Source organism: Neomonachus schauinslandi, chromosome 8, assembly GCF_002201575.2.
Source record: "Neomonachus schauinslandi chromosome 8, ASM220157v2, whole genome shotgun sequence".
Taxonomy (NCBI): Eukaryota; Metazoa; Chordata; class Mammalia; order Carnivora; family Phocidae; genus Neomonachus; species Neomonachus schauinslandi.
In genome coordinates this window covers 126,652,707-126,680,623 of record NC_058410.1, presented here as the reverse complement: position 1 = coordinate 126,680,623, position 27,917 = coordinate 126,652,707, and the positions used below count along the sequence as shown (strand labels likewise).

Sequence of the window (27,917 nt, the reverse complement as noted above, 5' to 3'; positions counted from 1 at the left end):
AAATCTTTATAAAAAAAATAAATAAAGTTTCATTGGGCGCCTGGGTGGCTCAGTCGGTTGAGCGACTGCCTTCGGCTCAGGTCATGATCCCGGAGTCCCGGGATCGAGTCCCGCATCGGGCTCCCTGCTTGGCAGGGAGTCTGCTTCTCCCTCTGACCCTCCTCCCTCTCATGCTCTCTGTCTCTCATTCTCTCTGTCTCAAATAAATAAATAAAATCTTAAAAAAAAAAAAAATTTAAATCTACATTTTATTGGATAGTTTGCAGTAGTTGGTCTTAACACTTAAAAATCTATAAAGAACTCTGGTTACATTTTATATCTCAATCCTTGCGCAGGGGCCATGCTACTCTTCTCTGTACCCTTCCTAGTTCTAGTACATGTACTGCTGAAGCAAGCACTCTGGTTAGAAGATCTCCTTTTTCCATCTATCCTATTTTTCCTTAGGCCCACCAACCCACTTCTTTCTCTCTTCTACTAAAAATCGAAGTATGCCTTTCAATCTCACTCTTTAGTTTCTTCCACTCGGCAAAATCATTGAAATCACATTGAAAAACAAAATAATAAATTAAGTTACAACATATAGAATTGTTGATTAGTTCAAATGGTTTTGACCTACAAAAGCAGCAATTACACATGGTTCACCATTATGGTAACGCCAAAGTCCTTAAGATTTTTAAATCTGAATTTTATCTATTTAGAAATTAAGTACAACAGCAGTAATAAGACTTCATATTGGCAAGTGAACAGTTGATTTCCAACTTACAAATCTGAGACCTGTTTTTTATACCTAAAGCCTAATAGTCAATCTGATCTAAATCCAGTCAACCTTTCTGTCACGGTCAGTTACTTACTGAAATAATTAAAGTTTCATTTCTATTTGGAACCCACCTTTTAATCTTTACCCTGAGTTTCTAAGATTCAAGATATTGCTATTAGACAGGAGATGATTAACATTTAATGGCCAAGTTTCACCTGAGGGACCTATCATACAACAGAATATAATACAAACAAAAAGGAAGAGAGACAACTGACACACAAAACATGGGTCAATCTCAAAAATACGTGGAGTGGAAGAAGGTACATATTACAGTATTCCATTTATATGGATTCTAAAAAAGATACATCTAATCAACAGCAACAAAAACCAGATCTGTGGCTGCCTAGAGAAACCGGTAAAAAGGGCATATGAGAATTTTTGGGGGTGATAGAAATATTCTCTATCTTGATCAAGGTGATGACTTCATTGGCTGGGATGTAAGTCTGTCAAAATTAAATGAAATGTATACTTAATATGGGTGCATTTTATTTTATAAAAACAGTACCTCAATAAAGATGATTTACATAAAAGAAAATGACAGTATACTTTTAATTTTAATTAAAATCTATTTTTAATTAACAAGTGAAAGATGAATACCTTTAAAAAATTAATGTATTGTAGATAACACGAAAGTTTTCTTTGACCACCCTCTCAATCCTGGTTTTCATTCCTCATCTCTCCCATCTATACCTCCTCCCCCAAATAATTACTGTTACGGGTTTGGTATGGGTCCTTCTGAACCTTTAAAAATATATTTACATACATATATGGTCACAGAAAATGTACAGTATTATATTGTACATAAATATAACTTGTATATATCTTTCTGCAGTTTGCTATTTTCACTTAGCATTATGTTTCTGAGATCTATCCATGTTAATAAAAAGTTTACTTCTTTTAAATCCAATACAATAATCTATTACATGACTATACCATATTTTATTTAAGCAGGCCATTCCCCTTCTGACAGATATTTAGGTTGTTTTTCCCTATTACATTTCACTAGTGTAGTGGTAAGTCAGTAGTTACTGAGGTGGCCACAGGGATTACAGGTTGTGTTCCAAGGGGACGTTAACCTTAGCGGTAAGGTTTAATTTTTTAAAATGAGAATGTATTCATTTATTATTTATATAGTTTAAGTACTGACTTTAATTAAAGAATTTTCTGATACATAAATTATCACAAAGAATGAAACAAAATCTGTAATAGGAAGCAATCATCTATTAAAATATAAGTAAAACAAACTTATAGGACATAAAAGTGTACTCATGGTTTGAAGCATAAATACTGAAAATTAATGACCTGAGCACTAAACAAGTCATACAAACATTCTCCTACTCAAAGCAATTGTAATTAAAATGTTGTCATACTGGTTATCATGGCATAAGTGTAATTAATACATGCACAAATACCTCATTTATATTTTTTGCTTTCTCCTTTTATGACTATGATGTCTTTCCCCATCCCTGAAATGACAGAAGTGAAAAAAAAAAACCATTACAAATGATGGACATTTTAATATCAGAACTTTAAAATAGTAATTCACCAGTAATGTACTTCAGAACAAGTTAAAACATGCATTCAGAACTGTTTCCGTATTTTTTTTTTTTTAAGATTTTATTTATTTATTTTACAGAGAGAGACAGTGAGAGAGGGAACACAAGCAGGGGGGGTGGGAGAGGGAGAAGCAGGCTTCCCACCAAGCAGGGAGCCCAATGCAGGACTTGATCCCAGGACCGTGGCATCATGACCTGAGCCAAAGGCAGACGCTTAGCGACTGAGCCACCCAGGCGCCCCTCAGTACTTTTTTTTAATTAAGTAAGCTCTACACTCAATGTGAAGCTTGAAATCATGACCCCGAGATCAAGAGTCACATGCTCTACCAACTAAGACAGCCAGAAGCCCCAAATAGTAATTTTTTTAAGAGTAAATATGGAAAATGAATCATTAAAACTAAAGGACAAAATGGGGGATAAGCAAAATGAGATTTTTTTTTAAATTGCATTTTAGAGTTTTGCTTTAAGATTAACTTCGAATATATATACATGAGGACCAGAGAATTCATTCCAAATAAAATATTAAAGTCACAGACAGAATTCAGAAATTGTCTGATATCCTTATGCTGGTTCCTATCAACTCCATACAATTCATTCCACCTCAGGCGTGGATATCAAAGATCAGCCCTGCACTTTTGAGAAGTATTTCCTACTAATACTATTTAAACTCTAAATATATCCTCTTTAAAGGCAAATTATTTCATGTTTACATTTGAGGCTCTCTAACGTATTTAAGTCAATAAAAATTGATCAGAGATGCCAAAAATTACTCAAATAGAAGAAGCATTAACAAACCAGAAAGAAGTAAAAGCACAATAATTCTGATAATTAAGTTAATTTGTATATAATTATTACAAAATATCATTCATTATATGAATCAAAAGGGATTACAAAGCAAATACTTCATTTTTATAAGAGGACTAAATCATAGCTAGCTTTAAACCTATGAACTAAATGACAGTAAGATGAGCAAAATTAAAAAGCATTACTAATTCCTGATCACCAGTGGCCCGGAGAGGGACAAGATATCATTTGAGAAGCTGTTACTAGACAAATACTGTGCATATACTACTAAATCAGACATGGACTTGCCTTCAAGGAGCTCAGTCTAGGAGGGAGAGTAATAACTTAAGTTCAATAAAATATACATGGTGGGCGGAGTGCTGACAAAATCGGAAAGGTCAGATCTGCCTCAATGAGTGAAAAGAGGTTTCATGGAAATGACTAAGCTGGGTCTTAAAAGACCAAGCAGGCTTTAAAAAAATAAAAATTAGGCAGCAGAACCTGACACAGAAAGGCATAAATGTGGCCCAGGGTAGGTGAGGAACTGTAAGTAATTAGGCTAGCTAAAGCATAGTTCAGTATTTCATGGGGTAGTGGCAAAATACAAGGATGGGGAGCCAAGAGCCCTGATCCTGGAGGTCTTGGGAGCCATTCTCAACAATGTGGATTTTGCCCCTGAAGAATTTTAAGAGTGAAAATTCACTCAGGCAGTAAAGTAGGGATGACTCCATGTGGGACAAGCTTACAGGTGGTTAGAACAATTAGGAAAACTATCATTTCCCAGATGGACAGCAGTAAGGATAGAGACGAGGAGGTGCATGTAAAGGTATCTTCAGGTACAACTGATAGCAATTAGGAACTAACCAGAGGGTAGGAATAAAAAAGAAGCAACTAAAATAACTCCATGATTTCTGGCTTAGGTGGACAGATGATGGTCATCCCATTAACCAGAATAGGAATGCTGGGGAAAGAGGGTCAGTATGAAAAAGAGATAGTTCAGTTAGAGACCTAACATTGAGATCCAGGTAGATGCCCCATAAGCAGCTGGACTACTGGAATAGATCACAATTGATTTAAATTTATTATTTTAGTATTAGTTCATTATCTTTCCAGCTTTCAAAATTCTTTTTTTTTTTTTTAAGATTTTATTTATTTATTTGACAGAGAGAGACACAGCAAGAGAGGGAACACAAGCAGGGGGAGTGGGAGAGGGAGAAGCAGGCTTCCCGCGGAGCAGGGAGCCCGATGAGGGGCTTGATCCTAGGGTCATGACCTGAGCCAAAGGCAGACGCCTAACGACTGAGCCACCCAGGTGCCCCTCCAGCTGTCAAAATTCTATCAGCGATGTTAACAAGGGCAAAACTGACTTGACATTAAACTTTGGATGTCTCTCTGACCCTACAGACTCTTTAACTCAGGAATTAGCAGGAGAAAGAAATGACAAGAAAAAGGAGGGAGGAAGGAGCAGAAAAAAGAGATGTAGGCAGGGGCGCCTGGGTGGCTCAGTCGGTTGAGCGACTGCCTTCGGCTCAGGTCATGATCCTGGAGTCCCGGGATCGAGTCCCACATCAGGCTCCCTGCTCGGCGGGGAGTCTGCTTCTCCCTCTCCCCCTCCCCCTGCTTGTGTTCCCTCTCTCGCTATGTCTCTCTCTGTCAAATAAATAAATAAAATCTTTAAAAAAAAAAAAAAAAAGAGATGTAGGCAAACACCTCGTTAACAGTTAACTTCCTACCTAGACATTACTTCCCTATGTCCTGGCTAGGAAACAAGGAGTAAAAGAGGGAAACCCACATCGAATCAGGCATATAGAGAACTACGCCACCAGAGCTATGGTTACTTGAACTGAAATCAAATGATAAGAATTCTCATCAAAAACTTACTCTCCTTACTGTAATTTACTCTTACAATCCATTTTCTCAACATTGTCTACAACAGAAGAATCTATTTACTTTTCAAGAGTAAACATTTCAACAACAGATGATGCAGTGTTAGACTTACCTGTCTTTCCTTCTTCTCGAATCCCAGTTTTTATCCTTATCTTTATTTCTTTTTCGTTTATGTGGGCTCCTACTCCGATCCTTTCTATGTCGTGAATACTCAGCATCCAAATAACTTCCACCAGACTGCCGTGAATCTACTGAAGCTGATCGCCTTTCTTCATTCCTGAAACACAGAACAGTTAGTTTTAACCACAAGTCTCCACCAAACACACAGACAAACTAGCTTAAAGTTGAATATTCTATATCAGAACAATGATAGAATCGATATAAATAGGTATAAACTTATATTCTATATGAGAGGGCAAAGAAATATAGCTCTTACATGTTTTACCTCTTTACTATTTCACTAATATATTTGTCTCTCCAAAATTGTCAAAGAGCAATGTCAACAGAAAAACTCTGCTATAATAATCTTGAGCAATGACAACATAGAACAATTTAAGCATTTTAATGAATTATGGTGTGCTGTTATTAATGGTCTTGGAAACGCTAAAATTTAGTTAAATAATAATGTAACAGATTAAAAAGAGAATATTTTCACCGGTAAACACCATGACATACTTTTCAGCATCATCCTCTGCTCTTTCCTGCTCTTCTTGCCAATGACTACTGAGTTCTTCCATGTGCACATTTATGACATCACGAATCACCTCAGGAGAGATAAGCACCCAATTTCAGTTAAGATTTTTTCAAAAAATTATATAAAGCTAGAAAAATCACTGTTAACAATCATCCAAATATTTGGATCACAGAATGGACTGTGGGACATGAGCAGTTTGGAGAACATAAAAAAGTCAATGGTCAGGGCGCCTGGGTGGCTCAGTTGGTTAAGCGACTGCCTTCAGCTCAGGTCATGATCCTGGAGTCCCAGGATCGAGTCCCGCATCGGGCTCCCTGCTCAGCGGGGGGTCTGCTTCTCCCTCTGATCCCCTTCCCTCTCGTGCTCTCTGTCTCTCATTCTCTCTCTCTCTCAAATAAATAAATAAAATCTTAAAAAAAAAAAAAAAGTCAATGGTCAAACTGGAATATGAATGGTAGATGAAAGTACAATAATTATTGATAAACTTGCTAGTCAATCCCTATATTGTGATTATGGTAGGAAAACTATCCCTATTCTTAAGATATACTTAGTATTTAGCGACAAAAAATCATGGGGTATGTAACTTACTCTCAAATAGTTTAGAAAAAAAATAATGTTAGAGATCAAAAGAGAAAAATGTACAGATAGAGAGCGCAAATGACAAGCAAATGGGACAAAATGTTAACAACAGGTGATCTGGGTAAAGGATTTTCAATTCTTTGTACTATTTTTAGTTTTGCAACTTATTTGTATATTTGAGATTATTTACAAATAAAATTTTTTTTAAATTTTATAATTAAGTCAAGACAACAAAATATGAAACATTCTAGTCACTTCACAGATATTTTCCTAAGAGACTATATAAATCCCTTACATCTAAGAGCCACTTGGAAGTTTTTTCTTTCCAATTTATCCATGCAGTCGAGCATAGGGCTGTTCAACTGGGAGGCACAGATGAAACTAAAATAGCTTACACTTCCCTCATGCCTAATTAGGAAATGTTTTAAGAAGGTACAGGGGATAACTGAATTTAAATTAAAAAAAAAAAAAAAGGGTTCCTGGGTGGCTCAGTCAGTTAAGCGTCTGCCTTCAGCTCAGGTCATGATCCCAGGGTCCTGGGATCGAGTCCTGCACCAGGCTCTCTGCTCAGTGGCAAGTCTGCTTCTTCCTCTACCCATTCCCAACCCCCCGCTCGTGATCTCTCTCAGATAGATAGATAGATGATAGATAGATAGATAGATACATAGATAGACAGACAGAAAGACAAATAGTTAGTAGGTACAGGGGACAAGGGGCAATCTCAAAGACATACACTACATAGTTCAGGACTGAGCTTCTCCCCACTTTAAGGAAACTTTCAAAGGCTCCCAAAGTAAAATGGAACAACGTCCAAAATCCTTAATAGAGCCTTTGAAACCTTTCATGATTTTACTACATCATGTAATTGAAACCAGCCTTATCTCTTACTGGATAGTTCAAAAACCCTAAGCTCTAGGCACCTTGGACTACTGATGGGTCTCTGGAAAACTCCTGCACTTTTATATATTTATATTAGGAATGCTAGCCCTTCGACCTGGAATATCCTTATCCACCATTTCCCCTCCTCTACCATATTCTCTTATGAAAATCTAAGACATGTGACATGAGTCACACACACACCTAAATTCCCACTCTCAGCTCTAGCACTTCCAGAGTAGCCCAACATGACTCCAGACTAGCAGTAGCTCTACATGAGCTCCACGAGGCCCGAATGTTACTGGATAGTTTCCAGGTTCACCACATAGGAAAGGGCCTATGCACAGACATTCTTTACCGTCCCTGTTTCTCCCTTTCCTTCGAATGCTATCTTCTCTATAAAGCCTATACCAATCTTTTAAAAAGAATCGCTCCTTTCTCCCACATATTTTGATCTCACTTTATTTTAGCACTTAACACAATCTGTATTTTGAAAGATGTTTCACTTGTTAAACTATACTAAGCTCCTCGTGGGTGGGGGCTGTGTGCCATTTATCCTTACCTACCCAATAGCAGTGTTATGCATAGTAAGTATAGAAGGTAATAAATTTTTTTCTAAAATTTGACAAAGTTTAGGTTCTAGTCCAAAGCAAACAAAAATTATAGAGGATATGAATGAAGCTAGAAAGAGATAAGATGTTGAAAAAGCCATGACCACAAATATGATAAATCACTGGAAGATTTGTAAACACTGAAGTTTTTACAGATGAAAGGTATTTCGCATCTGCTTCCAAAATTATCAGTGTGGAGGAAGGAGAAAGTAGGAGGTAGTGTAAGTATAAATAAAATGACAAAGCCATATGTTGATAATTGTTGAGGCTGAGTGACAGGGACAAAAGGGTTCATTAGACTATTCCATTCACTTTAGTCTATGTTTGAATATTTCCATAATAAAAACTTAACCATAAAATTGTGAAGAACACTAGCAGCAACACTTACACTTGATTACAAGGAATGAAACTAGAGAAGAAACTACTGATGAACCATCAAGTATTTGAGGGACTGTAAGAATACTTAGGTAGTTATGACATGGTCCCAGACCTCTACTGGAAGAGTTAAGTCTAGAACATATACTTTAATTGTAAAAAGAACAGCATAAGATTTAAGTACTAAGCTATGTGGTACAGAGAACATAAAAGCAATCAACCAGCGAATGACTGGGTCAACTAGCCCCTCTTGGAGACAGTGGGCCTTAAACTTATCAAGATTTAAAAGAGAAACGACAAAGAGCATTTTCAGGTGAGCAAACAACATGTCATTTGGATACAAAGACAAGAGTAAATGTGTGTAATCAGATATAGTTTAAGAGACATACTTTACTAAACCAAAAGAAACTATCTGATAAAATGAAGCCAGATTATGGACAGTCTTAGAAATCATAGAGAGAAGTAAGAAAATAATGTGGTAAGAATTTAGAGATTCAATGAGGAAATTACGTGTAGAGTCTGGGCAAGGTAATTCATGTACCAAAAAATTCATCAGCTCTATCCACTAAAGGAAGTCTGAAAATAAGTCTAGATATAGATCAAGAGATTAATATATAAATAATTTATGCCAGATATTTTTTAAGCCCAAATATTTAACAGAGTGCATAAAAGCATGCTAAAACTTCTGTAAGGAAAAGACAAAGGCTATCTGTTGACCGATTTCTGTGTCCACATGCATTCTCAATCAATTCTTACAACAACCCTACAAAGCCTACATAAAATGTATAAAATGAAAAATGATGATACTTAAAATGCTCAAATAAGTTGTTCAAGTCAAACAGCCAATGATAAACAGCAGGATCAAAACTCTAACACAGGTCTAAGGCCAAAATCTATGCTTTTATCATGATGTAATGCTACTTTCTCAAAAGCAGGTATTTTTTTAAGATTGTACAGCCTCTTTACATAAGATTTTTGTACCCTGAAAAGCCTTTGCCTGGCACAGTGGATCTGAAAGGAATGGAGCAAATACAAATCAGGTGTGGCCGCCTTGAAGCTACCTTCTTTTAGATAACCTCTAAGGAACTGTGGAAATCCATACAGCAGACTTAGAAAACTTCTAAGGGAAATTTCTGTTCTCAACTAAGCTCTAAAAGATTATATAAAACTTACCTCAGTATATGATTTCTTGGTTATGTGAACATTCTTAGCTCTATAGGACTGGCGTCTTCTTTTATAATCTCTCACTTCTGCCAGGATTTCAAGGTAAGATTTTGGACTTTTTCGACTATTATCTAATAAAAGAATAAAATAAAATTATTATATCCTTGGAAGCTTTTAAATTCTTATGAATTAGCAGGAAGAAAGACCACAATCATCCCGTATTTCAACACGTTTTCCTGCATCTAAAAACATCCTAAAAATTCTATATTATAGAAATAGGCTGTTTAATATCATTCCTTTTCTCTAGCCGTTAGTTGAACCTAAGATTGTTAAGTACAAAGATTAAAGGACCAGCACAGCTGTAACAATCTTACAGAAGGAAGGTACACTTAATGTAAGTCAGAGAGCAAAATTTCATGCACGGAGTAAATATCTTAACATGTATGTGAATATCAGATAATGCAAAACCATCCTATTCCAATTCAAAGTGGTCTGACAACTAAATCTTAGTAACACACAAAGAATGAAATGACAATTAAGAAATATAAAATTATGACATTCGTCTCAAACCTTGATTGACTTTGGCAGCCAAGTCTACAAAGAGATCACTGTCATTTTCAATAATCTGTGAATCAGAGCGCTTTTTCTTCGTCTCCTCCATTACAAAATCATAGAGGGCAAGACGATCAGCTTGGGTTAAATCACAAACACACCGTTTGTGATTCAGAGGAACTTCAACAGGTAATGAAGAATAAATCCCTAAAGTAAAAATAAAACCACAAGAATAAAAAATACATGAAGCATTGTGGACTTAAAATCTCCCTATCTTTAAATATGCGCTGTAATAATGCAACATTAACACAGTTGTTTTCATAGTAATCCCTTAATATACAAAATATCCATGTGATAAATGGTAAACAGTGACTTTATCCTCAATGCTCTATCCACAGAAAGGATGTATTGTGGATGTTTGCTATTTTCTCCAACAATGTTAGGACAGATCCCATGAAGGCAGGCAGTAATAACCATGAGATAATTTGCTCGTAAGAAAACATTCTGGGTAACAATTTTTGAAAGGCTACCAATATTATAGAAGTAGATTATTAACTTTCTTTCTGTTTATATGCTTTTCCCCATAAAAGCTGGGGGAAAAACACTTTCAAGAGGTAATACACATTGTAGTCCCTCTGAAAATAAATTATGGAAATATGAAAAATGGGTAAAAAATGTCTTTTTTATATGAGACATCAAGTTAGGTGTTCATTATTCAAAATATACCCCACTTGTACAATGACTCAGAGCTAGGGACCAAAACACAATTACTTAAGTAGCAGAAACCCCAAACTTTCCCAGACCAGAGATAGATTAAACTGAGACTAAATTTTTAATTTTCTAAAGAAGCATTTTGGCATAACCGAATTAATTTTAAAAAGTTAACAGGAGTGCCCCCCCAAAAGTCACAGAACTTTCTAAAATCTGCTCATTAATGAAAGAAAGTAAATACAATACCTTGATATGATGTTTATTAAACACTGAAGAAAATTTTTGTTTTGAGATTCAAATTTTCTCAAAGAAATAAAAAAATTATTGTAACTGTAAATAAAGCAATTGTTTTAAAACAATTCTTTCTAGGCTTCATTATTCACTGATGCAAACAATGAACAGGAGCTACTAATGTTTCTTAGGTTACCCTAAAATAATAACTCTGGTTCACAGAACAAGATAAGATCAGTAGCTCTTCCCAGATACTTTTATTTGATAAATCTAACCTCATTGACTTCCTAGGTAAAGAGGCAAAAGAAAAATTAAAATAAGAGCAAACTATGAACTAAGCACTACAACACAAAAAAAAGAGGTGACTTTACATTTGTCTACAAATTAAGAGGAGTGCCACATTGAATATGAGTTCATGAATAGCCATGGATAACAATACATGGTCATTTGTATTAGTCGAAGGGTTCTGAATTAGTGGAGAAGGGCTTCCTTTCAAGTCAATCAATTTCACTCTAATTCTAGTAGACAGTATGAAAAGCCTTTTTATGCAGGCAGGTATTAAAACATTTAACTTGGTACTATAAAAATGAGTTAGCTTTGACAAGCCTAATTCCTTTGAATATAGGCTATAAAAAGCTGGGAGAAAAATACAAAGATTAGAAAACACTGATACATTATAAACAAGCTCCACATAAACCTTTGCCTGTTACTTTTAGACAAAGAAATATAATTTCCTCCTTAAAATATTCTGGAGTTGTCTTTATTCATCTTAAATTTCTGTATGGTGAAGATTGATACTTAAATTCCTTGAAATTCAACTAAAATTCCAAAGACTATAATATTGTGACAGTGGTTAAGATGAAGTTTAGAAATTTGAGTGATACTTTTAAAAGGATATCATTTGCAAAAAGGATACTGCATATCTTTAAATAAGGAGTATATTCAGGTTCCTAATTCCTCTTTATACTCACCCCAATTACTGAAAAAGAAAAAGTACAGGAAAAGTTAAACAACAAACTGCATTCAAATCATTGAGAACATAGATATTTCTGACAAAAAAAAAAAAAAAGGATAAACACAAATAAGCTGACATTTCCATAAAAAGTAAATTTTCAAACATAAGCTTCTATATGATTTAAAAGTACATCTGAATGTGCTGTAATCATATTAAATTCTGTGATCCTCTACTTTTTTTGTAGTAGCTTTTTTAAAACTGTGGTAAAATATACATTACATAAAATGTACCATTTAACCATTTTTAAGTGTACAGCTCAGTGGCATTAAGTACATTACAGTGTTTTGCAACCATCACCTCTTTCCATCTCCAGAACTTTTTCATCACCCAAACTGAAACTCTAATCTAGCTTTTTAGTAACTCTGATCCTTTCTTTTTAGTCACCTTTGCCATGACAGAGCATCTTAAACATATGACATATAATATTAAATATTCATAAAAAGTACTGGTTCAAAGCTACAAATTCAGGATTTTACAGAGAATTCATACAGAGTCAATTTCCAAACATCAGAGAAAAAGAAATTAAGGCCCACAGAGGTAAAAATGACTTGCCCAAGTCTCACAAGTGGTAAGAACAGATTAGGCCTAGAACCATTCTACTTGGGTCTCTTGAGGGTTCTTTAGTATAATGCACTGATCTTCAAATCATGGCCATGATTCAAATATATGTCATGAAACTGAAGTACAGCAAATAATACTGAAGGAAAAAGATAAACCGCTAAACATAAAATGACCGTTTATGATTAAAATTAGCATCTTGGTTATAAAATTAACCAAGGTAATTATATCTGAAAATAAGTAAGTAGATCTAATGGTTGTTTCAAGCTTTCACAAAGGTTAATGAATTGAGAATTCTATACACTGAGTGGATGAGTGGTATGAGTGATGAAATGGAAACATAAATATAACTCATCAAAAAACTTATAATTTAGTACATGACAAACAAAATATTAATTAAATGGAAAATGTAAAATTGCTCATGTTAGTCATTCTTCCTTCAAAGTAAATAAATCAGTAATATAGTAAAAGAGATTCTTGTTCTGGGCTATAAGATCTTAAAATGTCTAGACAAAAGTGGGCCACAAAAATAAGGTCCATTGAGAAACTGTAGAACTCTATACAAGATGAAAAAAAGTTTTAAAAAGAGGGTCACAGATCATATAACAAAATTCTCAAGGTAAATCTTAATTTAAGAGAGTGCCAAAACAAAATAAAAGTTCCTCTTAACTTTCTACTGAAGGAACTATTTATTCAAAGTAATTCTTTGCTTTTGTAAAGAACTAAACTCAAGGTCCAAATCTACCTTATTACTTAGCCATATAAATAAAAAAAACCTTGAGAACATTCTCTAAATTACATATATAAAATTCTCACCCATTTCATTATCTTTCTATCGCTTTCTATACATTAACGTGCTTCGAAATTAAATTGCTTAGACATAAGCAGCCAATTATTAGAGCCCGGGCTAGTTTAGCATTAATTATCTCCGTTACCCCAAACAACAATACAAGACAGTTTTATACTACAGACAAGGAAACAAAACCCCTCAGAAAAACTGTCATTTGTTCCAGGCCAAGCAACTAGTTTCTTTCTTTAAAGGAGGCTTACACAAACCAGAACAAAGAACAGTACTAATAATAGCAAGCAGTGAATAGGTACAAATTTGAAGTTTGTGGTATTCTTCGACTTAATTATAACAGAGATAATAATGAATATATTTGATCAGTGATTCCTAGGCCATAAATTCCACTGAAATGTAGTTTCTATCAGAAAACAGAATAACTCAGTTCAGAGTATGTACCAAATCCAAAACTTGGTTCTCAATCCAGTGTGGCTATTACTAAGCCCCTAGCAAAGAAGTGTGAATCCATTTTTGTGTGCCTCTATTTCTTCACCTAATATGGAAGGGAAAATAGTTGTCCAGCCTATGTCAATGCTTTATGAAAGAGAAATGAATACATAAAAGAGCTATGAAGAAAGAATCTCTGCTGTATTTGAGCAGAAAATATCTACCAAATGAAGCTGACACCAAACACATTGGTCTAGTGTTAAATATAAAATGTAACTTTTCCCATGCAACTGTTTCCACAAGATTTTTCTTAAAAATTAGTAACAAATGCTTATGGGACAAAAATAGTTTAAATCATTAATTAGCTCAAACTATGATGCCACTTACTTTGACTATAACAATCACCATCTTTTCCAACTGCAGTTCTAGCCTGTTTAATTATCTGGAATTGTGAGTCCTTATCTGTCAAAAAAAAGCACCCATAAATACAATATCAATCATCATTGTCCACAATCAAATTATTAACTTGTTTCCAATCCAAGCTCTTTGGGCACACTGACAAACCTCCAGAATCTGAAAAGTGGAAAAAACCTACACTGCTGCCTAGGTAATCTGAATGCAGAATTCTTTCAGATCTAGCTAGAACCCAGTAAGTAACTAGATTTCAGGTAGTTTAGAAAACATTATCATCAGGCATGCTGCAGTAGCTGCTGCAAATTTTAGCAACTAATAACAGCTACCATGTTTTGAATCCAGCTAAGTGTCAGGGACTATTCTAAGCATTTTACATATACTATATCATTTAATCCTCACAAAGGTGCTATTATCATCATCCCCCATTTTATGAAGAAATTTAAGCAACAAAAAGGTATAACTACTTGCTAAAAGTCACAAATCTACTAGTGACAAAACCAGGAGTTGAATCAGGGCATTGATTCCAGAGCCTGGAATTTTATTTTATTTTATTTATTTTATTTTATTTTTTTATTTTATTTTTTTAAAGATTTTATTTATTTATTCATGACAGACAGAGAGAGAGAGAGGCAGAGGGAGAAGCAGGCTCCCAAGGAGCAGCGAGCCCGATGCGGGACTCGATCCCAGGACCCTGAGATCATGACCTGAGCCGAAGGCAGACGCTTAACCATCTGAGCCACCCAGGCGCCCAGAGCCTGGAATTTTAACCTCCACATATACTGTGAACACTTGGAACACATTTCCATCCTCAGTTTGCAAACTGTGTTGTATGGCCAGATTTTTGTTATATTCAAGAAAGAAGGTATCTGTCTTACTGTACAAAGCTTTGGAGGGTTTTCACTGCCTATTAATGTAAGCCTCGTCTCTAAATTCCAGATTAAGCAAACTAGTTTCACTGTACATTAATTAATTCTACATTCTCTTAAGGTATGAAATGTCTTTCTTAATCACAAGCACACTTATAAAGTCCATTCTTTTGATAATTCAAAAATAAAATATCAATGCCTATACTATTTTTAAATTATAATCTATTAAATTAATACTTACTCAGAGTAATTGAAGGTATCTTCACATTCTCATAGAAAAAATCAGAATTATACATTTGATCCTAAACAGTAAAAACAAAAAAGTTAGTATTCGTGAGTAACCAATAATTGACTATTTTAAGATTTGACATGAACCAACAAGAGATTACTATCACTTAAATATTTCTTACAAAAATTTGCGCAATTAGGCAAATACCATTCTACCTCACAAATGACTAGTATTTTATGTCAGAAAACTTTACACTATACCCTCCAAATATTCTGAATTTATTCACGCATGAATTACATGACATATACATCATAAATATATGGTACCTCTTCTTTTTTGGTATAGCCCAGTTTCCTCAATCTGCAAGACACCATGTGCTTTGCTAAAGACGATTTAGGCATGTGATGATTGGAATCATAGGGACATATCACAACTTCATCCTATAAAAAAGAAAGAGAAGCAAAGAAAAAAAGAAACATTTGTTTTTTAAAAAGATTTATTTATGTGAGAGAGAGAAAGACAGCACATGTGCAGGGCAGAGGGAGAGAATCTCAAGCGAACTCCCTGCTGAGCACTGAACCCAGGTGGGGCTGGCCCCCAAGACCCATGAGATCCTGAGCTGAAGCGAAACCAAGAGTCAGACACTTAACCAACTGAGCCACCCAGGCACCCCACGGGAACATAATATTCAAATGATTATACCATTAAATGTTTACTACTTGATTAAGTAGTACTATCCATTTATCTCCTCTTCTGGAGGCCTCTTTCCCAACCCCCTGTGTGATGTACGTGCAAATTAAAACAAAAAAAACCAAAAAACTTCCCTCAATCTCTCTCTCTCCTTTATAGTCCCCTCTCCACCGCTTCAAAGCCCAACACTTTAAAAGATTTGTTTACAAACTACCAGTCAGTAGGTCACTAACAATCTTCTTGCTAAAGAAAATGTGTCAGGGGCGCCTGGGTGGCTCAGTAGTTAAGCGTCTGCCTTCGGCTCAGGTCATGATCCCAGGGTTCTGGGATCGAGTCCCACATCGGGCTCCCTGCTCGGCGGGAAGCCTGCTTCTCCCTCTCCCACTCCCCCTGCTTGTGTTCCTGCTCTCGCTATCTCTCTCTCTGTCAAATAAATAAATAAAATATTTAAAAAAAAAAAAGAAAGAAAATGTGTCAAAACACATGTCAGACTCTTTAAAACATTTGAACTCTTCAAAGGTCACAATCCAATTGTCCATTTCTGTCATCCGGATACAGTCTTCATGTTCTACCTCTCTAGTTCTTCTACTTGGTCTTCTCTCAAGATGTCTTCCTTGTTCTACCTGTACCCCTTTAAATGTTGATGCTTCACGTAAGTCAAACCAGTGACCTTTTGCCATTTGATATACACTGACCGGAAAATCTCATGGCTTTAATTTTCACTATAGAGAAAAGGCTCCCCAAATTTAGATCTTTAGACCTTGTTCTCTTTTGAGTACCTTATACAAAAAAACCCTAACAATTCAATATAACAAAAATAAATTCATTATATTCATGGTCACCTGACCCCAAACATGTTCCTCTTATGTCTCCCAGTTTCAATAAAAGGTCCCATGTCCTCACACAGAAAATCACCTCTTCTTCCTCGTCACTGACATCTAATCAATTACCTAGTCCTTTTTACTCCTAAGTAACTCTGAAATCCCTCCACATAATCCATCCTCACTGTTACTTCCCCACTTCGGGACATCAGGCATCGTTCTCCTGGATTACAACAGCCATTGCCTAACTGCTCTGCTTCCAGACCTGTTGTCCTTCCCATTCTCCACTCTGTGGCTACTCTGAATCCCAGGTCTGCCACTTACTATATGAACTTGGTCAAGGTATTTTACCTTTCTTTCCTCAGTTTCCTCATCTATAAAATGGGTATAATAGGACTTTTCTCACAGAGCTATTGTGAAGATTAAATAAATTATACATGAGTTTATACACATAAAGCAATTCAAACAGGGCCTGGTACATAGCAAGTGTTCAAATGTAATCAATTATCAGTTTATTAAAAGGCAAATAGGATGATCTAGTCTGGCTTAAAGTACTTCCATGCTTCCCCATTGCCCTCATTTAAAAACAACAACAAAAAAAATCCAGATTCTTTAATACGGCTGACACAAGGACCTTTAAGATCTGGATCCTTCCCACCATCAGTCCCCTTCTTCTCTACAGCCTATGCTTGGCTATCTATCCTTAACCACCTTAGGTTTCCTGATGTGGTCACACCCTTTTGTATTGACTTCCCCTACCGCTGATGCTTCACCTAGCTAATTCAGCCACTGTTACCAGCTTAGAATTCACTTTATCCAGGAAACCTCTACTGTCCTACCAGAGCCTATAATAAACAGCTATTCCACCCTTCACAGACTTTATCACATTATAATGTAGGCTGATTTCTCTGGATTTCCCCTCAACTACAACCAGACGGCAAGCTCTGTGTTAGAACCTGTGACTGCTGTTCACTAAACTTCAGTATTAAAACACTCTAGCAGAAAAGCGAGGCTTCGTTAACTATGTGGACTGCATCTATTCCAGGAATGATGGATGTCACGTACCGGGATTTTGAAACTAGTCACTCTCTTGAATATCAGACGTTGGTTCTGTAACATTTTGATGTACACTCACAGCTATTTGTCATAATTTTGGAATTTTACAAAGAAGATTTAGAGAGGCAGCATAGCAATTAAACACAGAGATTCTCAGGAGCCAGAATGCCTAGGTTCAAAATCCCAATTGCTATTTATGAGCAGTGTGTCCTTGGGCAAATTACCACCTCTCTGGGTTTGTTCTCTCATTTATAAAATGTGGCTAACAGTACTCATTCGGTACTTGTAAGTATTAAACGAGGTAACTAAGGTATAGTCAGTGGCATAAGCAAAGTGCCATTTAAGTGTTAATACGAGAAATTTCAGGTTATTACGATGCTGAGTAAACAGTGTTAAGGGCATGGTAGGCCCCACTCAATAGAATTCACAGCTTCAAACACCGCTCTAAACAAATTTTAAAATTTCCACGACGCCTTTAACACAATAAATGTGAATTGTTTGTGTATAAATCAAACATGCCTTAGGTGTCTTCAGGGAATCAGGCATGTAATTTAAACCTGGGAGAAATTATTACAGCGTGATGAACCCAGAAAGAGCATTAGAGATCATGAATTATCCCACACTGAAGCGCTTCTCTTCCTCCCATCCCCCCAAATGAACAAACCAAAAAAATCAGGATTGTTCATTCTAATACACCTACCTACATTTTTTTTTTAAAAGATTTTATTTATTTGACAGAGAGAAAGACAGCTAGAGAGGGAACTCAAGCAGGGGGAGTGGGAGAGGGAGAAGCGGGCTTCCCACTGAGCAGGGAGCCCGATGCGGGGCTTGATCCCAGGACCCCGGGATCATGACCTGAGCCGAAGGCAGACGCTTAACGACTGAGCCACCCAGGTGCCCCTACCTACATTTTTTGAAAAGCAATTCTAATGTTCAAAAGAGTTGTTAGTCACCATCGCTTAGTGATACCCTCTAATAATCCTAGAATCAATGCTGTCCCCGTCAGAAGTGTAGAATTTTAAGGCAGAAAAAGGAGAACTGAACTCCCAAGCTCTCTTGACGCCGAATCTGGTGCAACTGCTGTATGCATGCGACAGATGACAAAGCAAACGGGCAATACGTCTGCTAGCAGCACTCTGAGGCCGATTCACCTATTTTCTAGATAAACCCCAGACCTGCCACCCCTCCTCACCCACCGCAGTTTTACCTTCTCCTCGAACCGAAGTTCCGCGGAAGGAGCGCCGCAGAAGCGGCGGGCGCCGAGCGCTCCGAAGGCCCCCCGCGCGCCCCACCCGAGGCCCGCAGGCGTCAAGGGCGCCCCAAGCCGGGTCCCCGGCGCCCACCACGGCTCTGCAGACGGGCGGGGGCTCCCACGCGGATTCCTCCCCCGCCACAGAAGACCGCAGGCTGAGGGCCCCCAAAAGGACCCGGCGCGCAAGCCCCCATTCACCTCTGCCGCCTCCTCCCCGGGGTCCAGCCGATCCAGGCTCCAGCCCAGGGACGCCGTCACCTCCTCCAGCGTCCGGCAGCAGCTCTCCACGAACCCGCTAAGCTCCTGCTGCAGGCGCCGCCGTTCCTCCAGCGGGGGCGCCTCGCCCTCCATGGCCGCGCCCGACCCGCCAGAAGGGAGCAGCCGAACTGGCGGCGCCGCGCGCGGGCCTCTGGGAGCTGTGGGCGGGACCAGGCCGCCACGTGACTGGAACCGCCTATAGGGAAAGGCCCGGGAAGGGCGGGAGCTGTCATTTTGAGAGGTGTTCCGGGTGTCTTCCAGGAGTCGCTGCTGGCGCAACTGCTCCCCGGTGCGTTTGCGCCTGGGCTTCCCTGAACTGCATTCCCTCCCGCCCCCACAACTTTTTAAAAAAATGGTTTATATCGCCCTTTCGTCAGCTGCCGCTAAGATGCTCGGTCCTTCCGATGAAGCTAGGCCACGTTGGGATGAGGTGTGCAAACGGGGGCTGGCACCGGCTTCCGGCAGCTCCCGCAGGGCACTTGCCGGCACCGTGGCCTCCACCTCGGAGCTCGCCTGCATCTCCTCGGCCCTCATGCTGCACGACGATGTGCTGGCGGTCACGGAGGAAAAGATCAATGACCTCATTAAATGTTGAACCTTTCTGGACAGGCTTGTTTGGAAAGGCCCCGGCCAGTGTTAGCATTGGGAGCCTCATCTCAACGTAGGGGCTGGTGGACCTGCCCCAGCGGCTCGCGCTGCACCAGCCAAGGTCCTGCCCGGTCCACCACTGCTGCCGCTGCTGAGAAGAACGTGAAAGCAAAGAAAGAAGAATCCGAGGAGTCTGATGGTGACGTGGGCTTCGGTCTTTTTGACTAAACGCCTTTAAACATGTTCATTAAAAAGTTGAACTGTTTTTAAAAAATGGTTTATGTCTACAGAAGAGTTTAAAGAGTAGCACAACAAGCATTTGCATAACCATCCTCCAGCTCATTAGTTGTTAACATTTGCCCATGTTTGCTTTCTCTCACTCTCTCCACACACACACATACACACAGAGCCCCACATACTTATTTTTGCAGAATTATTTGAAAGTCAGTTGCAGCTGCTTAAACCCCCAAATATGCCTGTATGCATCTCCTAAGAATAAGAACATTGTCCTACATAACTACCATACATGGTCAAATCTAAGAGAATTCATAATTTCATAATATCTTCCAATGTTCAGTTTATATTCAAATTTCCCCAGTTGTCCCCCAAATTCCTTTCATAGCCATTTCATTAGTTTTTTTCAAACCATGAGCTGTAATCGGCTATCGTCTCTTTTAACCTGGAACGTCTGTCTCCCCACCGTCTTCAAATTAAGTCACTGAATTTTGTTGGGACCTGCAGCCAGTTGTCTTGTAGAATGTTCCTCTTTCTAGATTTATCAGATTTTCCCCTTATGATTAAGTTTTGTTCAAGCATTTTTGCAAGGAGATGTGTGTGACTCTTTATTACATCTCATACAGAACACATATCTTAAATTCTCCTTCTATTAGTAATGCTAAATTTGATCATTTGGTAAAGGTAGATGGTTATATCACTCCGCTGTATGACATTTCCCTCTGTGGGATGATACTTTGAGACCATATGAATGTCCTGTTCCCCAAAAAACTCACACAATCCTTCAGTGAATCTGTCATTATGTTAGGAGTTATAAATGATGATTCTCTAATACTGTCATGGCTTCTATGTTTGTTAACTGGCCTTCTTAGCATACCTTCATTTTGTTGTTCACTATGGAATCAAGGGATTTTAAAAATTATTAAATTCTCCTTCTATTAGTAATGCTAAATTTGATCATTTGGTAAAGGTACATGGTTATATCACTCCGCTGTATGACATTTCCCTCTGTGGGATGATACTTTGAGACCATATGAATGTCCTGTTCCCCAAAAAACTCACACAATCCTTCAGTGAACCTGTCATTATGTTAGGAGTTATAAATGATGATTCTCTAATACTGTCATGGCTTCTATATTTGTTAACTGGCTTTCTTAGCACACCTTCATTTTGTTGTTCACTATGGAATCAAGGGATTTTAAAAATTATTACCGATACAAGGTTTTAAAACTAATTATTACAGAGCACCTGGGTGGCCCAGTCAGTTAAGCATCTGCCTTTGGCTCAGGTCATGATCCTGGGGTCCTGGGATCCAGTCCTGCATCGGGCTCTCTGCTCAGCGGGGAGTTTGCTTCTCCCTCTGTCCCTCCTCCCTGCTCATGCTCTCTCTCTCAAATAAATAAATAAAAACGTTAAAAAAATAAATTCATTATTACATACTCCATTACCATCATAATTCTCCTTGATGCTCCAATTGTCCCAAATTTGACCAGTGGAAGCCACTTAAACCACTTTGTGTCTCTATGACGTGTCCCATTAGTCCTTGAGTACTTCCTCTTCCTTGATTAACCCAAGCTTACTTTGTACATTTTCCTATCCAAGACCTGGAATCAGCCCTTTTAATTTCCCCAAGTGGTTTTAGCTCCCAGAACCCAACCCCTCTTATATTATTTATTTTTACTTTTTTCAAGCCTGATGCCAAATCTTTGCTTCCTTTTGTGCTTGTTTCTATCAGATGAAACTGTGGATGGAATTTTTGTGAATAGCTATTTCCATGGGCAGATAGTACAATTCTCTCACAAAAAAAAAAAAAAGGTGATGAGTATAAATAAGCACAAAAATAGTACCCCCAAAATACAGAAATAGGCCAATAGCTGCAAGCAGCTGTGGGGTAAGGGATGAGTTCTGGTTTAGTTATACTCTGCCCACAACATCCCTACTTTTTATCTGCATTTACATGGTTAACCCAGCAGCAGTCTAGAAAATGTGAGACTTTGTGGATGTGAAATGATGATTTTCATCGAAAAATACATACATATATAACTTTTCTGTGGAGGCACGCTGTAGGTGCACCAAATCAAAACTAGCCAAGGTCAAGGATGTCCTCTCTCGAGGACACAGCCTATCCCACCTCAGAGCTTAATGACAACTTTGGCAACAGCCTGAAGGTATACTCTTTCAACCTGAAGAACTGCTTTACATTGATGCTTACTAATCTATTTTTTATTTTTTTAAAGATTTGATTTATTTATTTGACAGAGAAAGAGAGAGTGCACAAGCAGGGGGAGTGGGAGAGGGAGAAGCAGGCTCCCTGCTGAGCAAGGATCCGTTTAATCACCATTCTTCCGGAGAGAACTTCTGACGCATTCTAGATTAGGCCCCTATTATAGGCTGAATTGTGTGTCATCCCCACCCCCACCCCAATTCATATATTGGAGCCCTAACTCCCAATGTGACTATATTTAGAGATAAGGACTATAAGGAGGTAATTAAAGTTAAATGAGGTCATAAAGATGGGGCTCTAACGTGACAAAATTAAAGTCCTTCTAAGACAAGGAAGACATACCAGAGCTCCTTCCCTACCCTTTACTGCCTACCATCCAGAAAGAGAGCTTTTACCAGCAGCCAACCTAAGAACACTTTTACCTTGGACTTCTAGCCTCCGCAACTATGAGAAAATGAATTTAAGTCACATAGTCTGTGGCATCTTGTTATGGCAGCCCAAGCTGACTAAAACAGTCTCCTAGCTCCAGCATGAAGATCTTCCTTCATTTTGCCCAACACAGCATTTACCACATATTTTTCTCTTCCTTTTCTATTACAAGGGCTATTTTTGTACATGTGTTTCTACCATGGAATTCATAGCTTCTGGAACAATGCGTAGCACACAGAACTCAATACTTAGTGATGAAGTTAATTACAAGTCCTCCAGCTTGGGAGGGGAGCAAGGAGAAGAAAAGGAGGTAAGACAAGGAAGAAATGAATGCTATTTTCACCCAAAGTCCCAAAAGGCCCCAACAATTTAAGTATTATCTTACATATGATCTTTTTTGTTCTTCACAATTAGCATCTCATTTGTTTGCCCACCTTCTAATCTATGCTATAAAATGTTTGAGTATATTAATAGATATTGCTGACATATGAAAGTTGTCCCTCCGATTGCTTTATATGTATCTCTTGTCCCCACCCAGGCTGCAAATGTCTTGAAGTCAGGGGGCTTGTAAATTCTGTTGAATCCTCATAATACCTAGCCTAATACTAGACATAGTAAGTATTCAGTAAGGTCATGTTGATTTAATGACAAATGTCTGAATTTCAAAAGTTTCTCTTTGATACAAAGAATAGGCTTAGATCTCATTGTCCTTCAACAGAGAGCCAAGAATTCTTCAGGACTCGTTTTTATAGGTTCAAGGACAATTCTTTCCTCTTAGGGGACAAAATGAAACCCCACGTATTTGGAGACTACCCGAATGGAATCTGACCCACTTCCCATTTTTCTAATGGTATTGTGGTGACTTTTGCCCATGCTCCTTAGAACTTATTGTCCAGAATAAACAAGAACTGGGTATTGACCTGTGGCCTGGACACAGGCTTCTTTCCAAGGACTCTGCATACAATAGGCACTTGAGAAACGTTGGAGAAACTACAAAAGACCAACGTCTAGCAAGAATTCGGGAATAAACTGGTTTTTTTTTTAATAGTCTTAATAGGTACTTAGTAAACAGGAGGTTTTAGACATATCGTACAATTAACAGAAAGATGCTGATAACTACCTTGTGTGTATAAACATACGAAATCAAAACGCAAAAGCTTCAAAAGTCGAAAAGTTTATTGCCAGAATAGCAAACTTCATAAAGACACCTTTTTAAAGTACATAGTAAATGACAAGCAAAATAAACAGAAAACTTTGAGCAAAGAGAAGCAAAGATTGCTGCTATCACTCACATATAGTCAAATTAATGCCAAACCAAACAGGTGCATGTAAGAGTATATAGGATACATAATCCACAATCTAAAACTAAAGGAGACTCGTTCCAAAATGTTTGGGTTTGGGGTGGACTATTCTAGGGAGAATGGGAGAGAGAATTTTCTCCTAATACAGAAAATGGAAATATTTAGATGAGAAACAGAATGATGACTAAAGTGTCCATGATCAGCTTAATTTCATCTCCAAGAACAGAAATCTGTATTATAGGCCAAAAGAAGTACACGAATCGATCAAAACTCTAAACACAGAAGGAACAGACTCTAGATTCAATTTGTGCTATCCTTACAACTGATGGTCACTTCATACACACTACATCCAGCGTGTTACATACTTTGGGTGAGCTAAGAAGATAAAAAGCCAGAACAGCCTTTACTATTTGATTTCAACCAAGGTTATGTCTTCTTAATCATAGAAAGCTCTGTCACTATACTGCAAGCACTAGATTTTCTTTTAGTTAAGTATTTAGTAAAGTGAAAATTCACATAAATGAAGCCAAGGAAATAGCAACTAACTGACTACTAGTGCCCAATAGAGCTACTGCTAAAGGAGTAGGTATAAGAGTAGGAAGAATTCCCCGTTGCATCAAAGCTTCCTCTCCGGGACCCACTGCGGGAACCAGAGCGAGAGCCGGAGCGGGATCCTGAGCGGGAGCCTGGGGCAGAAGACATGTTATAAGGGCTAGGCAAGCCCTTAGATGAAACAGAGGCGGCCTCCAGAAGGCGAAGGCCGGTGATATCTTCCACCATGGAGCGATTCATGGCATCCTTATAGGATATTTTTAATTTGGTTTTGGGGCAGGTCAGGATTTTGGCATAGCTGCTGGTGTCTTGCAGCCTCTGAGCCGCTCTGCCGTCGATGAACCCCTTCCTGATGGCTTCTTCCGTGCTTATCCTCCCATGCACTTCTGGGTCCACAAGGCCTCCGGTGAGGTACTGGAACTCCAGGAAGCGCTGACCTGCCTCGTAGGGGAGCCATTTTTCTTTTACTGCCTCTGCTGCTGACATCTTCTTCTTTCCCTTCACGCCTTCAAAGCCAATGAAGGCTTTCTGGGCGGGCTTCAGCCTGGTGGCCATATCTTGGTCAATCAGGCCCTGGGAGACTGCATCCTGAAGTGACAGCTTCTGACCTCTGGTTGGGTGGATGATGCCGCCCGTGCAGGCCTGAGCCTCCAGAAGCCTCTGACCAGTGATGCTATCGACAATGCCCCGCTCTATTCCTTCCGTAATGGAGATCTTCTCTAGGTTTTCTGTGTCAAAGATGGCTGCAATGGGGCTCGATTCTTCCAGGGGGTCGGGCAGAGAGCTGCTCCTGATGGTTATGTTCCTGACACTGGAGATGGTGGAAGTCTTACTTACTGACTCGTGTCGCGAGTTGTTAAACACATCATCGCTGACACCGCCCCCTATACCACCGCTGTTGCCGCCAACACCGTTTTTCAAGGAGATCATATCAGCAAACTGAGTGAGGCTGAGGCTGCCGGATCGGTACTGATCAAAGAACTTCCCGTCAATGAGGCCCCTGTCAACAGCGTCTTGAATATCATACTGACTGCCTGTCTTCCTATCTACCAGGACCACCCTGGTGGAGCCATCGGACCCAGTGATGGTTATTTCTTCCCACTCACACTCCTGCTCACACAGTTCTCTGAAGGTTTCATAATCTATCAGGCCCTTCTTGTAGGCCTCCTGAACAGACATCTCCTTGTTGGTTTCTGGGTCAACGATGACCACTCTACGCTTCCTGAGAGTATTCTTTTGTGATGTCTGCACCTCCTTCTTCTTTTCTTTCAGGGGCAGAAGACAGAGCCCTGTCTCCTCATCTTTGATACATCTTTCTTTTAGTTGCAGATAGGTAAGATTTTCTTCTGTGTTGGGGTCAAAAAATCCTTTTGTATCATCACTCGGATCTGAGAGAATCTCACTGAGCTCCTCATTAAAGTAGCCCCTCTTGTAGGCCATGTCAACTGGCAAACGATGGCTCTCCTTCGGGTCGATGATCCCGCCTGTCGCGATCTGTGCTTCCAATAAACGAATGCCATGGCCCTTTTCAATGAGTTCCTTGTTCATGGCTTGGAACAAAGAGATGATGTTTCCTGTTTCAGGATCATTATACCCGGTGACGGCTCGTTCTGCAGACAGGAGCTTCTCTTTGAACTCAATGCCCACCAGGCCTCTTTTGTAGGCTTCCTCCACCGGTAACCTCAAGTTGCTAACAGGATCCACTATAAAGCCAGTGGCTGCTTGGGCTTCCAGCAACTCCAGAGCAGTACCAGGTCGGACCAAGCCTATTTTCATGGCCTCATAAATGCCAAGCTTCTGCTTCGTGGTCTCATTGTATATGCCTGCTATGCAACTTGAACCCTGAAGGAAGTCTTTAATTCTCTCGCCAACCTCGTCATAAGAAATCTGACCTGATTCCAGTTCATTTACAGTGGATGGTCTCAATATACCAGAATCTACCAGCTCAGAAACGGTCACCTGTTGTCTGATTCCTTGGAAGGACATATTTCTCTTCTGCACCGTCAGCAAGAGCAGACCAGTGTGTGGTTCGATTCTGCACCGTTCCCTCAGTTGCATGTAACTGACTTTCTTTTTGGTGACTGGATCCACAAAGTTTTTCTGACTATCTCGGGGATCATTCAGGGACCGATACAAATCTCTGTCAATCAGCCCATGGGCCAACGCTACATCTTTTGGCAAAAAGACACTATTCACAGGGTCCACCACACCCCCTGATGCAATCTGGGCCTCCAGCAGGCGCATTCCAGTTTCTCTGTCGATCAGATTTTTCTTGATGGCTTCCGAAACCGAGACCGTCTTGCCCGAAAACGGATCGTCAAAACCAGTGACAGCTTTCTCTGCAGTGTATATCTGCTGACGGTCATCGAAGTCGATGAGGTCCCGAGCGATTGCATTGTCCACAGTCAGCTTCTCATTCCTGTGGGGGTCGATTATACCGCCTGTAGCTGCCTGGGCCTCCAGAAGCATGACTGTGGATTCTGGGGTGATTAGTTTCTTTCTCTTGGCCTCCACCAGAGAGTACTTCTCCTTGGGGGAAGCAGATGCCCCAGCAATAGCTCCTGCACCCCGAAGGAAAGGCTGGATTTCAGAGGCAACTTCTTCCACTGACTTTTTCCCCTTCAACAGTTTGTCCAAGGTTGTTTTGTCAATCAGCTGGCACTCGTAGAGCTGCATGGCCGTCACCTTCTTCCTCAGTCCATCGAACACCAGCTTGGAGGAGTCAACGGTCCACTCGCACTCAGTCTGGGTCTCCCGATGGGACCCGTAGGGGCGCTGCTTGAGCTTGTCGATTTCCCTCTGAAGGCGGGAGCGCTCTGTTTCCAACTGCGACTGCGTCTCCCGGGTGGAATCCTCCAGTTTGCGCCTGTACCGCTCCTCGATCCTCTTGATCTCTGCCTGCAGTCTCTCGATCTCGCTCCTGAAGCTGTTCTTCTCTCTCTCGCTCTTTTCTCTCTCCGACTCGATCTTCCTAATGGTCTCTTCCTTGCGGGAATACTGGGTTTTCCACTGATTGAGGTCATTCTGGATTTGCTGTTTCTCACACTCCAGGCGTTGTTTCAGCCTGCTTTCCGCCTCCAGCGTTGTCTTTAGGCGAGTGAGCTCGTCCTCCAGCCTCTGCAGCCTGCTCTTGTCCTGCTCCAGAACTTTGATCTTCACCAGAAGGCTCTCTCTTTCCTGCACCACCTGAGTGCACTGGTTCTTTGATTCCTGAATCCTGTTAGATGCCTGGAATTTAAAAAGAAAGAAATGGGAAGAAATAATGTTTTGATTGTATCATATGGCGATCATAATTCAATCTCTTCTCCTACATTAAAAAAAAAAAAACTTATTTGCCTGTGTTCCTCTGTGTTCCTTTGCTAT

General features: G+C 39.3%; 2 protein-coding genes and 2 pseudogenes across 5 annotated transcripts in view; 1 reads left to right on the top strand and 3 right to left on the bottom strand.

The window, feature by feature from the left end:
• Nucleotides 1-284: 284 nt before the first annotated feature.
• On the bottom strand, nt 285-398 carry LOC123325611 (annotated as a pseudogene).
• Nucleotides 399-1,211: 813 nt separating this feature from the next.
• SNRNP48 (small nuclear ribonucleoprotein U11/U12 subunit 48) lies at nt 1,212-19,395 on the bottom strand. Of its 2 annotated transcripts, XM_044917396.1 has the most exons (10): nt 19,167-19,395; nt 15,476-15,589; nt 15,162-15,222; nt 14,028-14,102; nt 9,913-10,101; nt 9,352-9,473; nt 5,719-5,807; nt 5,156-5,320; nt 2,230-2,283; nt 1,212-1,260 (listed from the first exon to the last, which is right to left on the bottom strand). In XM_044917396.1, the coding sequence occupies exons 1-9, from the start codon at nt 19,317-19,319 to the stop codon at nt 2,235-2,237; spliced, it is 1,017 nt and encodes a 338-aa protein (XP_044773331.1). In that variant the 5' UTR covers nt 19,320-19,395; the 3' UTR covers nt 1,212-1,260; nt 2,230-2,234. The 2 variants fall into 2 exon arrangements, with proteins under 2 accessions (XP_044773331.1, XP_021552656.1); XM_021696981.2 differs by lacking the exon at nt 1,212-1,260 and having other exon boundaries at nt 1,406-2,283.
• A 219-nt stretch (nt 19,396-19,614) lies between these two features.
• LOC110586930 lies at nt 19,615-20,042 on the top strand (annotated as a pseudogene).
• Nucleotides 20,043-23,859: 3,817 nt separating this feature from the next.
• Nucleotides 23,860-27,917, bottom strand: part of LOC110586592 (desmoplakin) — a 45,666-nt gene continuing 41,608 nt past the window's right edge. For all 3 annotated transcript variants that reach the window (XM_021696816.2, XM_044917383.1, XM_021696817.2), the window contains exon 24: nt 23,860-27,782. In XM_021696816.2, the coding sequence (XP_021552491.1) occupies nt 24,555-27,782 (3,228 nt within the window). In that variant the 3' untranslated portion in view covers nt 23,860-24,554. The remainder of the gene's footprint in view (nt 27,783-27,917) is intronic.

Coding starts and splice junctions, on each gene's coding strand:
- SNRNP48 (XM_044917396.1), bottom strand. CDS start 19,319: ATGGAGGGCGAGGCGCCCCCGCTGGAGGAACGGCGGCGCCTGCAGCAG. Junction 15,590..19,166: donor CCGGGGAGGAGGCGGCAGAG/GTGAATGGGGGC, acceptor TCTTTTTTATAG/GATGAAGTTGTGATATGTCC. Junction 15,223..15,475: donor GCTATACCAAAAAAGAAGAG/GTACCATATATT, acceptor TTTACTGTTTAG/GATCAAATGTATAATTCTGA.